At 45.0% G+C, this 16,909-nt stretch overlaps 1 protein-coding gene across 1 annotated transcript; it reads right to left on the reverse strand.

Annotated features, from left to right (window-relative positions):
• Positions 1 to 1,636: 1,636 nt before the first annotated feature.
• On the reverse strand, positions 1,637 to 16,120 carry LOC307233357 (dynamin-1-like protein). Its single transcript, XM_080004685.1, has 17 exons — positions 16,107 to 16,120; positions 15,460 to 15,579; positions 14,366 to 14,507; positions 13,737 to 13,783; positions 13,575 to 13,646; positions 13,174 to 13,260; positions 12,800 to 12,962; positions 10,881 to 11,001; positions 10,215 to 10,553; positions 6,060 to 6,180; positions 5,801 to 5,956; positions 5,609 to 5,698; positions 5,287 to 5,385; positions 5,048 to 5,164; positions 4,840 to 4,949; positions 3,953 to 4,112; positions 1,637 to 3,356 (listed from the first exon to the last, which is right to left on the reverse strand). The coding sequence occupies exons 2-17, from the start codon at positions 15,559 to 15,561 to the stop codon at positions 3,300 to 3,302; spliced, it is 1,983 nt and encodes a 660-aa protein (XP_079860811.1). The 5' UTR covers positions 15,562 to 15,579; positions 16,107 to 16,120; the 3' UTR covers positions 1,637 to 3,299.
• Positions 16,121 to 16,909: the final 789 nt, after the last annotated feature.

A 16,909-nucleotide genomic window follows, 5' to 3' on the forward strand; every position in this document is an offset into this window, starting at 1 on the left:
ACCAAAGCGCATTTCATGAGCCCGCTCCGCATCCAAGAGTTTGACGCTTAAAATAAACAGTCAAACATCTGCGACGATCCGTCAACGCGTACTTTGGTGAATCGCGTCCGTCCAACGTGCGCTCTCACCTGCGGTCCTGAGGCTGATCACAGGTGAAACCTTCAGACCCGCACGGTCCTCTGGTGGCGGCGTGAACCTCCGCTCCACAGCCCCGTCTCCCCCACTGCCGTGGAATGCATCTCTGCTTTATGTGATGACCGTGTTAACTTGCCGGGGGAAGAGAAGAGCAACGGATAACAACTGAACACAACAACAACCAGATCTCCCGTCGGATCGCTCTGCGGGGGAGCCCTCCGATCTGAGCGGTTCAAATCATGTGCCGTTTTCCTTTCCTCTCAGGCTTTCTGCTCGCTCTCTCCCTCTCCCCCTCCCTCCTCTCTACCCCGTTGTCCAGGAGACAGTCAGTGAGAGTCAGCTCCCCCTCCCTCGCCCTCGCTCTCTCATGGCTTTGTTCAGCCTTCTCTTCCCTGCCTCGCACCAAACGAGAAGGGGGCGACGACGGGATCCCGGATGGAGCCTCGAGCCTCGATCCCACAAAGAGAACCCACACACAGTCTCACAAATGAGCCAAGCTCCGGTCTGGGTTCGTTCTGCCGTTAATCTTGTTTTTTTTTTTTTTCTCTCTCTCTCGGGTTGACCGGCAGGACGAAAGATGTGCTGAGACTGTCGCAGAACCCCCCCACTCCCCCTAGCAGTGTTGGTATGTTCTTGTTTAAGTTCAGTTGGGGTGGGGGGGGTGGGGGTTATAACAGGGTAATAGGATACAGTACAAGGCTACAGTAGACCAAGTGCAGGCAATTTAAAACAATCACCTGGAATAGGAGTATATTAGAACACGGGCTGTTTCATTTCCATGCACTTTGATATGAAATGAACTGAATCCATTCCATCCGGCGTGGGCTGATCGGTCACTGATAAGAACTAAAGTGGATTGGGGTGAAATTCGAGTGAACTCGCTTAATTTAATGATTTACTTGGATCAGTTGTAGATGGATATGAGCTCCTCTCGTGTCTGCTTATCACCGTAAATGGGTTTAACCGCAGGACGTCTCCCCAGCATTACCTACACAGATCACACCGCAAAGCATTTATGATGGCTATTTTTTAGGCTCTAGTTACATACTTGTCATCCACCAATTTCTATCTTTTACCTCTTATCTGTTTCCTATCTCAGATGCCCCTCACTTACATACATTATGCATTGAAAGGCATCGGGTGTGTCACGGAGTAGAAGCAGTTCAGGAGAATCTGTCTTTACGATCTCTTCCGGTGACAAAAGAAGTGAGGTAAAAAAGGGTTTTCGGAGGCTTTGGAGCCGGTGACAGTGCGAGCGAATCTGTCTTTGGCTCTCTCCAGGGCGCTCTGTCTTTCTATCACGGGCTGTCAGCAACCGATTCCTCCGGCAGAGTTTTTCGGTCCCCCCCATTGATAAGTGAAAATCAGACGAGTCGAATTGCAGGAGGGTATCACTGAGTTGCCAGTATCTGGTTGATCAATCGATGCATTTTTAACACCTTCATCTGAATAAAACCTGCAAAGATAGCGTCTTTTGTTACGGTTTAATGAGTCTCTCTCTCCAACAGACCTCAATCAATAAACATGTATCACAAATATTGGCAGGCAAGAACTTCCAGGCAGTTAACAAAGATATGACACAAAAGTAATTTAAATTATACAAAATGTACACAACAATTTGATCATTCGTTCACACATCCTCACATGCATACATTACACACACATGCATGCATATACAGCTTTCAGAAGGACAGACTGACCGTATGTTGTGCTCGTTACCTGATCACATACAAATTGCTGTAATTGGTCAATGGTCATGTTTAAGGCATGTCTCTCTGAGCCGAACTAATCCCGTGGACACCCAATTATTTTGGGCGAACAGACACGATTCACAACTTATCATGGTTGCGCCTGGGGGGAATGTATTGCCTTCTAGTGCAGGGCGGATCTTTTGAAAAACATCAAGTAATATTACACCGTGTGAGGAACACCGGGCTGAAAAGTAAATGGTTCGAATTCGCAGGGGAAAATTGCAGTTGCCTGTTATGTAAACTTGAGATACCCTGGTCCATGCAGGAGCTGGACTTATATACAATGCTTTCCCTTTGAGTCCTGGGGCTGTTGTGCCCCGCTGTCGGAAGGGCTCACTTTTGGGGAACAATTCCTCCTGGTGCCTCGGGCGTGCTGCAGATACGGCCGGAGAAGGTCAGGTATGGACAATTTGTACTTGGAAGTCAGGGAGGGTAGCAAAGAAACGCACGATATCCAGCAGGGACCACAATTCCTAATGATTACTAAACCAACGGCCTACAGTATTGTGTATGGACTGTATTTTCGCGTGCAAATTACTGACCTGTCTGTCACACCCGTTTCATCTTTGCGTACTAAATACTCCCAACTACAGGTACAACCGCTCTATAATCTTAACAGGGGTAATTACATAGTTATGGATGCCTATTACCTTAAAACGCTACTCGGTGCAACAGGGTATACACAAGGAATGAAATGTAAACATGAACAAACAAAACCTGATTTTTGAATGCTACGACGGAACCTCCAGATCGTTCTGTGTGAGCTGCAAGCTCCCCGGCTCCCTATGGTGGTAAACTGCTGACACTATCGCTATCGATTGAGGTGGATTTGACTTCCATTCCTGGTCACGCTACAAGACCAGCGATTTACGCCAAACTCTGGCTAAAACACTTACTGTGAGAAAGAAAGTTTTAGGACCCGCTACAAAATGAATTCCTAGGAAGTCTGAAATTGATGTCAACCAAATGTAACTGTTTGAGAAAAAAATTGAATTGTGGCATTGATTGGTTTTTGCACAACCCACTGGAATAACTTCGCTTTATGATCTGATTTACCGCAACATTATCACATTCCAAAAAATATTGATCCATAACGCTGATAACTTTTTTTTCTCTGCAGCTGTCTTTTCGGCAACCCAGGCTACTCAAACGACAGACCTACGTATATTATAGTGCCTGAGTGTGTTGTTGGTCTCCATAACAACAAGGTATTCACAGTGTGACACAAGGACCTAGCAACAGCTGGCAGGAAATAGAAGTTCTAAATGGGTGTCGGTCCATGACGGTGCATGGTGACACACACACGCGCACGCGCACGCACACGCACACACACACACACACACACACACACACACACACACACACACACACACACACACACACAATGTCAGGGGGGCCGTTTGTCTCCACGGGCTACCACAGATGTGTCTCCCGGATCTCAGAGATTATGTTGTTCGCTTTGTGAAGTGCCTGAGAAAGGATGGGGAGAAGAAAGAACATTTGAGTGGGTGAAATATCAAGGGGAGAGGAGTCCACAAGATTGAAAAAAGTGACGGCTGGGTGATCTGTATTATCATTTACAATATTTCAGTGGCAGTCATGGAATTACAAAATCATCATACTGTGGTACACAAGTTCCGATCCGAAATAGATGTTGATGAGAAGGTGAGACCTTGAGTTTCGCAAAGTATGCCAGTGTTTTAGCTGTCATACTTTATATTGTCACGCTGTTCAATGCGATGTACCTCCATTTTAAAGCAGTAATCCATAAGATTATTTTGTTAAAAACAATCCCATATTTGATATGTATCCCATATATATATATATATATATATTTGGCACCTTTCAAGTACAGCCAATCAATGTTTTTGTGTTTTGTATGCGCTCCTCTACTGCACGTGTGGTTTCCATTATTGGTGGCGGTGTCCGCTTTTACCGGCAAGAACGGAAAGATCGAGCATACGCAGGAAGTGAGTCATTAATATCTCGCGAGATTGTTTCTTTTTGTAACCCAACCTATTCAAACATAAAAGGGGAAGAAAACGACGCTCCTGCGTTTCGTTTACCTCCAGCATGCGTGTGACCTCGGTGCGCTGCTGCGCCGTGTCCTGCGACTCGATGAGCAGCTCCTGCAGCAGCGACTGCTTGTAGAGCTGACCCACCAGCTCGCTCTGCAGACGCTCCTTCACGAAGTTCACCAGAAAGTGCATCACTGTCTTGGGCACGCTAGCAGGACACACGCACGCAGAGTTCAAAGGTCGGCACCACTTCCACGCTCGAAGGCGCTGCGCGCCAAAGCAGGACATTCGGTCTATGGAACTATTCAGGATTCCTTATCGTGTAATAGTTATTTTGTGGAGCGCTGCACAAGAAAAGCCCGCCCATGGGCGCGAGATAAGAATGTGAGGTAAGCTTGGATTCAAATAATTTGTGCTGGCAGACTTGGCCTTCAGTTGAATTACTCAAACAGTGATGACGAACTTCACAATGACAACAGAACGCTCTGATGTCCTGCATCTACCAAAACCGTACTCAACTCTTTCTCTCGCACCACTTTTTTAGGGTTTCTTTGTGATCTAGGCGCAACTGCTGTGTTGACTTTTCATGACCTATTGTGATTAAAGGTTTTTTAAAAGTCAGGTCCTCTCTCTCTGCTGCTGTGACATGACTTGCTGCAAAAAAAGGAACCTTAAAAGCCTCTCTCTCTCTCTCTCTCTCTCTCTCTCTCTCTCTCTCTCTCTCTCTCTCTCTCTCTCTCTCTCTCTCTCTCTCTCTCTCTCTCTCTCTCTCTCTCCATTACGACTGTTGCCGTTGTCCAGAGAATTTAGGGACCTAAAAACGGGGTCATGCGCCACAAAAGGTAGCGACAGCCTGCTATAGAACCCCGGATCTGCTCTCAACACTAATCAGAACGACACTCGCCTTCCGACTGCACCAACCTTTCTCTCCTCACCTGTCCTGGATACTTTTACGCACGATGAGGAAGTAGCTCTTGATGAGGCACTGGATGACCTCGCAGTCCCTCTGTTCGCGGCTGCTCAGCTTGCGGAATCCGGGCACCGTCTGGGGGACGGAGACGGTGGGGACAGAGGCGAGATGTCAGCAGCGTTCCACGGACTCGCCGCCAAGTTACTGAGCGATGCTGCTACTCCTATACTCACCGTGTCCAGGAGGTTAATAGCCTGCCCCCTGTTGGGGCTGCCGAAGACAGCGCCGGGGGGCTTCTCTTCTGCCGTTTTCTCACTCTTCCAGCGCTTCCCTCCGTCAAGACCACTGCCCTAATGGGGAGGAAGAGGAAGTCAGCGGATCAGAGGTTATTTGGTGCGGTGTGAAACTCCCCGCACCCCTTTGAAACTGAAATCATTGCTTTGTCGGGGGACAAAGCAGTCTGAATAACTACCTGTTGGCTGTTGACGGACGCTGAGACCTGCGCTGCGTCGGTGAAGTCGGGATGCTTCGTGTTGATGTAAGCGAGCTCAATTGCTACTAAATTATGAACCTTAGACAAAAAAAAGAAGAAAAAGGCCAGTGGGAATTAAAAAAAGTTAATTTATACACTATTGGAAGAATATCTCGGGGCGATTCCCAATACATTCTTCAGATTCGGATTGTACAGATTCTGATGCCCATCACTCGGATTAACTCCCAACCGGATTGACTCCCAACTCCCAAAATCATTTTTTGAGTGTTCCTTAACAAAGTTAAGCTCAGCGGTCCTTTACCATTTCATTTGTGATTGGCAGGCGCTTCCTCAGTAATCCAGTCACCACCTCCACGATGGAGTCGTGCAGCTTGGGGAAACGCAGAAGCTCCTAGGAATAAAATAAATAAGAAAAATCTATAAATATTTGAACTGCATTTCTTGAATTCTAAATACATGAAATCAGCGATGTCTTCTACGTCTTACGTGCTACCTGCGTGCTGTAGGAGGAGCAGTGCTGGATGATCCTCTGCAGTTCCTCGTGCACCAGCTCTACGCAGCGTAGGCTGGGCTCCTCCAGACGCTTCATCTGCCTCTTCACCAGCAGCTCGAAGGAAACCTCAGGTACAAAGAGGGCCGGCCGCGGACCCTGTAGGGCAACACACACACACACACACACACACACGTGATATTTCCTGTCTGACAATTGACAAAAGGAAAAGAAAGGAAGGAGATATTTTAAGATGGCTTACTGTGGCGTTACGGATGGCGGTAAGGATGTCAAGTTCGCTCAGGCCTCCCAGGGGGTCGATGGACTGCAGAGTCCGACCGAAGGTCTCGTGGAAGATATAGCAGATGCGAGCCCCCCCACAGCTGCATGAGAGACACATCAAGCTGCGGTTCTCAGACATGTCAGTGGTGTCTTATTGCCTGGTGTGTTATTGGCTTCTCTGACTGTTTCCTTTTTCTCTCAAACACAGTCTTCTATGCACGGACTGAGGGTGGGGTCTTTAAATGTTAAATGGTGGGAGGCAGCAGCATAGGAGGGCTCTGGTAGCTGAATTATTTCAGCACAAACAGTTGGACGTTATTTTTTTCACAGGAAACGCACAGTGACACTGATAACGAGGTGGATTGGGGCCAGTAGTGGTGGTGGGGGGGGGGGCAGTTGTCTCTCAGCCATGGGGAAAATTTAAGTGCAGGGACAGCGATTTATCTACCTCTGAAATAGAACGCGGCACGGCTAAAATGGTCAGGGCTGAGGTGGGGGGGGGTTTGTATTTTGTTTTATCAATATTTATGCTCCCAATCTGGGCCCACAAAGGCTTTTTAACAAAATAGAATAAACATTACAGTAGGGAGATCCATTATGATGGGGGAGATTGGAATTGCACTTTAGATTTTAGCCTGGATATGACCTTGGAGGAGCCACACAGAGCTCCATCAAACCTGTCTGTCTGGAATCACAGTTCAACGCATGTTGATAGACACACGGCGAACCAAACACACCACAGACAGGCAGTACACCTGGATTAAAATCTCAGATGGTCGGTCTGTCAGTTTTAGCGATCATCACTTCATCACATTGGATTTATTTATTGCACCGAGCACAAAACAAATTTCTTATTTGCATTTTAATGTAGGGTTGCTGCAGGACAGCACTACTAAACGATAAACTTAAATTATTTGGGGAAACTTGGAGGAGCAATAAGGGGGATTTTAGCTCTCTGTGTCAGTGGTGGGAGGTGGGGAAGGCGCAGATTTGAGTCGTCTGCCAGCAGCGCCACTCACTCCACCAGCAGGGTCAAGGAGGCAATAAGGACACTGGAGCAGGAAATCCAGAACACTGAGGGAAGCCTCCTCTGTAGCAGCGCCCCTGCTGATGAGATGCTGTGTGAGAAGAAGCGGGAGCTGAGTACTTTCCTCCAGGAGAGGTTCAAAGGTGCCATGGTCCGGGCCTGCTACCTCAGCATCCGGGACAGCTCCTCCTTCTTCAACCTGGAGAGAACTGTTCAGAGGTCTGATGGAAATGTAACCACCAAGCCGGCCGAGTTGAGGAAGCACGCGGAGGGCGGAGGACTGCGACGGAGGATGTGCTGCCAAGCTTCTTCAGGGGCGCCTCGGCTGGACCAGGGGGAACAGGACGCCTTGGATGCTGTCATCGGGATGGAGGAGGTGACCTATGCTGTGGGCCAAGGTGTCTTGGAAGGCTCTGGGAATAGACGGTCTGCCTCCAGAGTTCTACAAACACTACTTTGCACAGACTATACGATTTTTCACAAGTCCTGGCCAACAGATTGAAAGGTATTTCAGATGTCTTTGTTTTTAAGGACCAGTCATATTGTGTACCAGGCAGATCTATTAAGGACAATTTGTTTTTATTGACAGATTTGTTTGACCTGTGTAATTTTAATAAAATTGATGTTGGTGTTTTATTTCTTGATCAGGAGAAAGCCTTTGATTGTACGGACCATGACTTTTTACCTTCAACTTTAAAGGCTTTTGGTTTTGGGGAGGTTTTTCTTAAATATGTGGGGATTCTATATAATGGAGCCTAATGTATGATCAAGGTGGGTGGGGGGGTTGAGTGGGGGCTGTCCCATCTCTGGACAACTCTACTCCCTGGCTATTGAATTGTTTTTAGATATTTGAAAGAAAAGAATCAGGAAGATATCCAGGTTTTAATCAACTACCCATGTTTTTTACCAGAAGGCCTCCTCCACTAAGGTAAACTGGGAGAAAAGTGAGGCCTTGCAGGTGGGAAAGTGGGAGGGGAAGGTAATTCCCAATTTACCAGGGGGTGTGAGATGGGGGAGGAGCGGGATAAAGATCTTAGGAGTGTTTTTAGGCTCAGAGGAGTACCAGATGCAGAACTACGAGGGGGTGCTGGAGAAGGTGTGTGCCAGACTGTCTAAATGAAAATGGCTGCTACCCCAGTTGTCATATAGGGGGAGGGTACTGGTTGCTAATAACTTGGTTGCCTCGACCTTGTGGCACAGATTGACCGTTCTACATCCACCCAGAGGCCTGCTCGAGGAGATCCAGGGGGCGATCGTGGACTTTTTCTGGTCCGGTCAGCACTGGATCAGAGCAGCGGCCCTGTACCTACCAGTCCAGGGAGGGGACAAGCGCTGATAAACATATCATCCAGGGTCACGACTTTCCACTCTAGACAGCACAGAGGTTCCTGTACAGTATTGGTCTCAGTTGGCTGGACACGGCAAAGGTGCTGCTCAGGAGGGCGGGGCACCTTTGTTTATTATAAGCATCTGTACCTGTTGCCAACTGAGGGGATGGACTTGACAGGCCTGACTCAATACTATCGGTCAGTGCTGCAGTCTTGGCAGGTCTTAAAGATCTATAGACTTAACGCCACCTCCCGGCATGTGGCTATTTGAGAAGCAACTGTTTGGGAACTGTTTGGACTCTGGGCTCCTCTCCTCCCCCAGCCTACATTCCAGACTGATAAAAGCTGGGTGTGTCAAGCTGGGACTCCTAATGAAGCTTCCTGTGGAGCGGCAAATGGAGACGACAGGAATCCGCCCCTCCAGAATGCTGCACAGGCTGGTGGGTGAGGTCTGTGCTGCCCTGCCAGCGCCCTCCCTCTGACCAATGGGATGATGAGTCTGAGTACATCTGTCCTTCACTGACGGTCTCTGCTGCGGTGGACTGGGAAGAGGAGCAGGACTGCCTCCTGATCTTCAGAACTCCCAAGGTCGGGGAGTTCGAGGCAGTCAGTCAGAAAGACGCCTACTTCACCTGCGCCAAAGTGACACACGTACACTCTCTGGCAGGGGTGCGGGTGTCGAGGTGGACCCAGTTATTTGGCCCAGGAGCTTCCCCTAAAGGGTGCTGGAGAACCCCGTACAGGCGTCCCATAGACAAAGGACGGGTAACCTGCAATGGAGGATTGTACACAGGCAGTAGCTACAAAGGGGTATCTGGCAGACATCGATCCTAGCACAGGGGTGGGATGTATCTTCTGCTATGGGAGGAAAACTCTGCAGCATCTTTTTATTTTGTGTCCTCAGCTGCGGGGGGGCTGTGTTTATTGTTGGTGCGCTGGTTTGGGGGGCTGGGGGAGGTCATTTCCTTTTAAACATTTTATCTTTGGTCCACGTTACACAGTGTCAAACAAGTTTCTCCATGTTCTTATAAACACTGTCTCGGGAATGGCCAAACTGACCATTTGGAAGACCAGAAAGAACGCTGTCTGGGGTCAGGGGTCAGGGGTCAGTTGACCCGGGCCCTGATGATGACTGGCCTGCTATCAGCTTGTCGCAGGGTTGAGTTTTAGAAACTGATTGGACAATTGGACATTTTTAAATGCGTTTGGGGCAATGGGGGGGGAGGGGGTACTCTGCTCTGTCCAGGATGATTCCCTTGTTCTTAATTTATGAATTTTATTGTTTTTATCTATACATTTTTAGGGTTTAATTACTTTGTGATCAAGGTGCAGCTGCTGTGTTGATTTTTCATGACCTTTTGTGATTAAAGGTTTTTTTAAAAGTCTCTCTCTCTTAATATTTATTTCTATATATATATTTAATTTACACCTTAAAATTTTGCAAATAAGTCAGATTATGATATACAGTATATGTTGCTTATTTTGCTTCTCCTGTGAATTTGAGAGCCCCAACGAGCGCCTTCCTGTGCTGTGCCGTGCCAGATGCTTTACTATATTTTTGTTTTTTAATTTAAACTATTTTTTAACTGAATATACAGAAAACAAAGAAATATTGTTAACTGCAGTATTTTGGTAGATACCATACCGTATTGTGAAATTTCATACCGTTACATCCCTAATTACAGATACTTGAAATTTATATTTATACAGAATCATCATAAGTAAAATGTGAGCTGTGCAACAGCAAACAACACATTGCCCATCCTGTGCGGGGACTCACAGCTCTGAGGTCTGGATGTGTGTCCCCGTCCCCTCGATGGTGTTGCAGTAATCGCTGGCGAACTTAGTGACGATCTGCAGCAAGGTGGCGCTGTGGTCCTCCACAGGCTGCCCGTAGCCACTGAGACGGGCCTGATACTGGGCGCTCAGCACGGTCACCCGGGTCTTGAGGTCGGGCAAACAGTCCCGGATGTGGTGCATCAGCAGCCGGCTGAGCGTCTTGGCCAGGTAGCGCGAGCCGCAACGTGAGGCCAGCGACGGGTAGTGGCGCTGCAGGAAGGCGTGCTCATCCCGCAGTGAGTCGTCCAGGCTCTTCTGGGTGTTGATGTCGTGCTGGCTCCTAGAAAGAAGGAGGGGGAGAGTAATGCAGGACTGCACAGAAGCACCACTACTATTGTTGACTGATCCTGTGAACTATGTACTAATGTTATAACTTTCAAACTAGGCTGACATAATAATATACCGTTTCAGACGACTGTGACGATGTCAATGAATATGATTCAATTCATTGAATAATGGTGTGACCACTGCCAAAAGCTCCACCGAAGTAAAATAGCACATATCATTTATTTTTAATACGCAGCTCTTATCCCCGTTATTAAGAGTTCAGGATTTACTATGTTCATATAAAAGGTCAGTTATCTATGATTATATTATTACTACAGACCTGTTTACGACTCCAATGATCCCCAGCCTGACAGGAATGACTCGACCCAGAAGAACCTCCAGAGCATCAGTCCCAGCATCCATCAGGTCGAGTTTACTGACCACCAGCAGCGTCCTGCGGCCTGGGAGGCAAAATATGTGGTGAACTCAACAAACAGAAGCTTATTTAACATTAGTGTTACACAGGACTTTTCCTTATTGAAAAGAGAATTGGAATAGAGTTTTTTTCTTTTCTCCTCCAGCAGTGCACCGTGCGCGCTGTGCCGGTTCCCGTGTCGGTTTTCCTGTGTTTTTATTTTAGATCCATTTGTTTTTGTTAGTTTCTACTTGTATGAAATGACAACCCAACCAAGGGACGTTCCGTTCCGCCTTGGATCAGGAGAGTGAATTGTGTAATGGAAAGGGAGCAATCTCCAGTCCCCTGTGCATCCAAGTTCCCGTGTCTCCGAACAACAAAAAATATGCGAGTGCTAAGAATGACAAATAAAGAAATCTCTTAGATATAAAAAATATGGTGTTTTTATTTTAGGTGTATTTATTTTGAGGAACATGGCACCCAGATGGAAATTTGATTGAAAATTCAAAGAAATAATTTTGATATGGTTTGGTTTTAGATATAAAAGCCCGCCTCTAATATAAGCCTGCTTCCAATAAAAGCCTGGTACCCTCTGCATTTGAGGTAAATAAAATCCTATTCACTATTTTAAGAAATACCGTAATTTCCGGACTATAAAGTGCAAGTCCTGAATATAAGCCGCACCCACCGAATTTAAATTTTTTTTTTATTTTGAACATAAATAGGCCGTACATGTCTATAAGCCGCAGGTGCCTACCGATACATTGAAACAAATGAAGTTTACACAGGCTTTAACGAAACACGGCTTGTAACAAAAATAAAAAAATAGCGGTAAACAGTAGCCTACAAAGAAAGTCATTGGTCACTATCTTCCTCCTCCTGCGCACTGAAACCACTGAAGTCATCTCCTTGTGTCGGAGTTGAATAGCCTCAGAAATGCTTCATCCGATGTTGGATCGTTTTCATTGTCCCTCTCGTCACTTTCATCCGGAGGCAAATTCCCCGCTGAGCTCATGCTGCCCTCTTCAACACGCAGCAGTCCAGCCTTTCGAAACCCGTTGATGATAGTGTATTTTTTGACAATGCTCCACGCTGTCAGGACCCACTGGCAGACACCACGATGGTCCACCTCTAAAATCCTCAAACTTCATTGCGGTGGCGATTGTTTTGGCTTTCAGTCAGATCTGCACAGTTGAAACACCTCGGCCGTCTGCTCTCTGTGTTGACCCAGTCTTCGAGCTCATTTTCTAGTTCGGGCCATCTGCTTTTCTTCCCTCTAAAAGCTTTTGTTGTCTTTTTGCACCGAGTCAGTTCCTCAAGCTGCTGTTTCTAACGTCTTATCATCGACTCATTAAGGCCAAGCTCCCGTGCAGCAGCTCTATTTCCTTTTCCAACAGCCAGATCGATCGCCTTCAACTTGAAAGCTGCATTTCTTTGTGTCTTTGCCATGATGAGGGTGACGAAATGACTACCATAAATGATGGGAAGTTTGAGCGCGCTTGATTTAATCTAAACAGTTACATTTTTCCCCTTAACCCGTTCGGCAATTTTATTGGTCTAATGAAAGCTTCATGCCGCCAAAAAACTGAGCACCGTCACATAATGTGTTTTTTGCTCCGTTTTTTTGGCGGCATGAAGCTTGTGAAAGCGGGAAAAATCCATAAATTAGTTGCGTCATTGGATAAGCCGCGAGGTTCAAAGCGTGGATAAAAAGTAGCGGCTTATAGTCCAGAAATTATGGTATGGTAATTGCAGAATTATTTTTCATGTAATGCATGTTATGTCATTGCTAAATGTTTAACAGTGCAAAAGAGTGAGTCCAGTTCGTGAACAAAGCAGCCTACCATCTGGGTCGACCTCCCGGGCCAGTTTGAGCGCATCGCTGGTGGCCAGGTCAGAATTGGCGGGGGACACTGACAGGATGAGGGAGTTTGGATTGGAGATGAAGGACAGGATCATCTGTTGCACTTGAGCTTCAATGTCTTCGGGCTGATCCCCAACAGGAACCTGGAGCCACGACAGAAAGCGTCTGACCTGCTGACCTTACTGTGAAACACAGCAGCAGACAAGCTCTGCTACGAACCTGGAATGACTCCAGTTAAGTATAATGTCAAGGATTTTGTTTTTAACTGTGCTGCTTCTGGCTAAACAAGTGAAAATGTAATGGGGTTAAGAGTCAAACACATTAGTAAATGAAGTAAAAAGTGGGCAGGCTTACCTTAGTTATACCAGGTAAGTCAACCAGTGTGAGATTTAGGACTTTGGGTGAGAAAATCTTCAAATAGATGGGTTCGGGACTGATTCCCTGAAAGATATTACAGACAGGAAAACACACAATTATTAACAACAAACAGTGACCCCTAAAGGAAGCTGTAAAAACAAAACCAACATTGCCAAACGAGGCTGCTCCTCCTTAGCAGATGGTTCTTCTAACGCTGGTCAATGGAACAGCGAAATAAATATAAACAAGCAAACAAATTATTATACATGTACACATTACTACGTTGTACCTTTAAATACACGTAATACACAATTAACAAAACTATACAATAAAATCTTCCATACTTGAAATGAGTCATCATTTTGTATCACCTCATACATCATTAATGTGTTTCCTACCTTGTTTTCACCTGAAGAGCGGTCAGTCTCCAATTCAATTTCCTTTTGGATTTCTGCAAAATCTGAGAACGTCTTCAAAAGAAGGAAGAATGATTTATTGGGCAATATCTCTACGTACATACAAAGTAAAGCAATTCTTTTCCATTCTGCACACATGCATACCTGGCCCTTGCAGTGCAGAAATGTACCCCATTCTTCAGCTTTGATACCTAAGTAAACAGAGGAGTGAGAGTAAGTCACCTGATAAAAATGTAGTTCTAAAATATTCAAAGGAAATTCTAATTAGAGGACGGGAGATTCAAATAATGCAATTCTTCTCTCCAGACTGAGGTTGCACTTGGATAATGCTTAACAAAAATTGGAATCAAAGACAATCTGAGAGATGTCACAACATTAATGAAAGGGAAGACAAGGAAGGAGCACATGCGGATAGACTGCAGAAACAGAGACCTGGATAGCTGTTTTGGCCGTTTTGTTTTACCCCGTTTCCTGAAAAGACGCAGTGAGAAGGAGGACAGGCCGAGTGTTAGAAAAATAATCACAGCCTCTAGCAACACTCATTAGTGGTGGTAATTTACATTGTCATGCATAAGCAACATTCCAGGGTTTGAAATTCATTGGAGCGGGTCTTTTTTTTTTTTACATGTAAAGCGCTGCCAGAGACTCGAGCTGTTCAGAGATGTTTGAAGTACACAGTCCAACATTTGCATTAAACTGGAGAAATGCTTACAACGCTATTCAGAATGTCAGTTCTCTTCAACATAATTGTTATAATAAACATTTGTGTGTACCATTTTCCATGTGCTTCCTGTCCTGCAGAGAGGCCACGTTGATGAGCTGCAACACCAGAGGTCGTCTCGTAACTATTCCTGATCCTCGAGGCAAAAAATCCCGTCCAACGAGGCTCTCCAACACCGAGCTCTTTCCGCTGCTCTGTGGTTGTAAATTATGGACAGTACAGAGGTTTGGACACTGCTCTAATACAATCACCTGCATAGTCAGTCAATACATTAAAACACAGGTTTCATTTTCAAGTTTAGCTGCAAACAGGGTAGTAACTTACATTACTACATTACATGTAGGTATTGAGGATTACCTAGTCATTTTACAAAAGGCACTGTACACTACAGGCTATGTTTGAAAATATGGCTAATGTGATTTGTTACATTCTCAATGATTACTTATTGATTGTTATTGACTGACTGATTGGCCCAACCCTGTCAAGGTCGGGTGGAAATCTGTTTGAATGGGAGGGTGGCCAGACGTACTCTGCAGAGCAAATGAAACGTGAACTCATAGATATGTCTGGTTCCTAGGCTATTCTTTCGCTATTTGCTAAACATCTCCTGATAGACAAACTGTGAAAACTGTTCATACCTCTAGTATTTGAAGGATTTCTAAAGACTATCCACCACTCAAAACTGTAGGTATTCACTTGTTGACAATATCTGTGCTCTCATTTTAAATGAGTAACAGAGCTTGGTGTCTTAGTGTTGTACAAGAACATATGTCTTCATCAGATATATCTGAGATGTAAAGATTGAAATCATGCAATTGCTTCAGTTTTTGCTTTTTTTTGCCAACATTTTATTAAAGAGGCAAATAAATTCAATCAACATTTTGGAAATTTTGGTCTGTTTTCGTTGTATTTGTTAACTGGTAATCTGCCCCAACCCCAGCTGCAAAATCATATTAATTCTGTGATCCCACTCCTTTTAGTATGAGTCCAGTTGCAGTTGCAGTCCACTTTGCAGTTAAGTGTGACGTGAACTCCTAAATTCCTAAACACAATCTAGTGTTTTGGGGGTTAGATTTATCACTAGTTTCACTCGCATAACAAATTCCATCACTATATAACCCGTATAAGATGATGCATGCCAGTGACCTGTGATCCAACCACCACTATCTGTGGGAGTTGTATGACATCCGCCCCCACTGTGAGGAAGACCTCCTGCAGCCGGTTGATGACGGGAATTAAAGTCTCCATCCTTCCACTGGAAGTAATCTGAATGCAAAAAGAAGTTGTTGACGTGGATTTGTTAACGCAATCGACACATTATCAAATACTACCTTCTGATTACACAAGAGAAAAAGGGAAGTTGGGTATGTTCTCAAATTTCAACTGACTAGAAACTAAAGCTTATCAACTGGTGGGTCCTCGGCATCAAGAAGATTGACAATCAGTTTACTAGACATGTTCGTATAATCCCTGTGGATGTATTCAGTGTTAGGAAATGTGTTGCTAGGACGAAGGACAGCTTCTTTCCACTGGGCTGACTGGTCCTGATGAGAGAAGGTAACGCCCAGGAAGGAAGTGGTCTAGGAAGGACCTAGCATCCCTCTTAAGGCGAAACAAAAGGAATGACCAAATATTTACTCCGATTAAGTCTGAACGACTCCGACATTGTGTGGTATGAGCGCAAACGAGAGGAACGTAAAACATTCGCGACGGCTAACGTTGGAGCCAACGGGTTGTTAGCACCAGGCTAACTTTAGCTTAGCCGGCTAAACGGAGCGACGTTACACCCTTACCCGTTTTAATTGAAAAATAGCCTCCTTATGAAGAGATTCGCGTCATAATTTATAGACGCAAATTAGTTCCAAACAGAGACCATATTCTTTCCCAAAACGGATCCACCTCTAGAGACTAGCACCATCACCACCAGTAGTTAAATTATGACGTTATTGTGTGGGCGGTACCGGCAACCTTTTGGAGCTGTATGATTGGCTGTTCAATATGAATCTCGCTGTTACCCTTCCGGTCATAGGTTCACGTTTGTGTCAATCATTGTGTTACCAGGTCCACGGAAACGTAATCGTTTCAAATTTCAATGTGTTATACTGTATTATGAAGCAGTTCTCTATACATCTTTCCTAGAGCTGTCACAATTATAACGATAATTATTAATAATACATTATTAGTATGAGAAATGTTGCAACAAACATGAAGTGCACTGGAAGTTTTCATGTATTGTTACTCTTATTACGTTTTATTTTATATCTACAAATACAATAGTTAAATCTATTTTTTTTTCATACGACTAGTTATGAAGTCAGATGTCATAATCGTGACCGTGCTATTTTTTGTTTCAGACTATAATCAGAAGGAAAAAAAAAAAAAAAAAGATCTTACTCTTCCAATGCTACTTATTCCTAGAGAAGGTTTCGCTTTGACTGATCTACAATAGGTTTGATACAAAATGTAAATTGTAAACAAAATGTACGGATTGTAAGTTGCCAAATTATGAATTGTAAATATTATGTAAAATGTAAGCAAACAGCATAAATCAATCTATGGAATACTTCAAATTATACACTGTTACATCAACTCAATG

Source organism: Zeus faber (genome assembly GCF_960531495.2).
Source record: "Zeus faber genome assembly, chromosome: 7".
Lineage (NCBI taxonomy): Eukaryota > Metazoa > Chordata > Actinopteri > Zeiformes > Zeidae > Zeus > Zeus faber.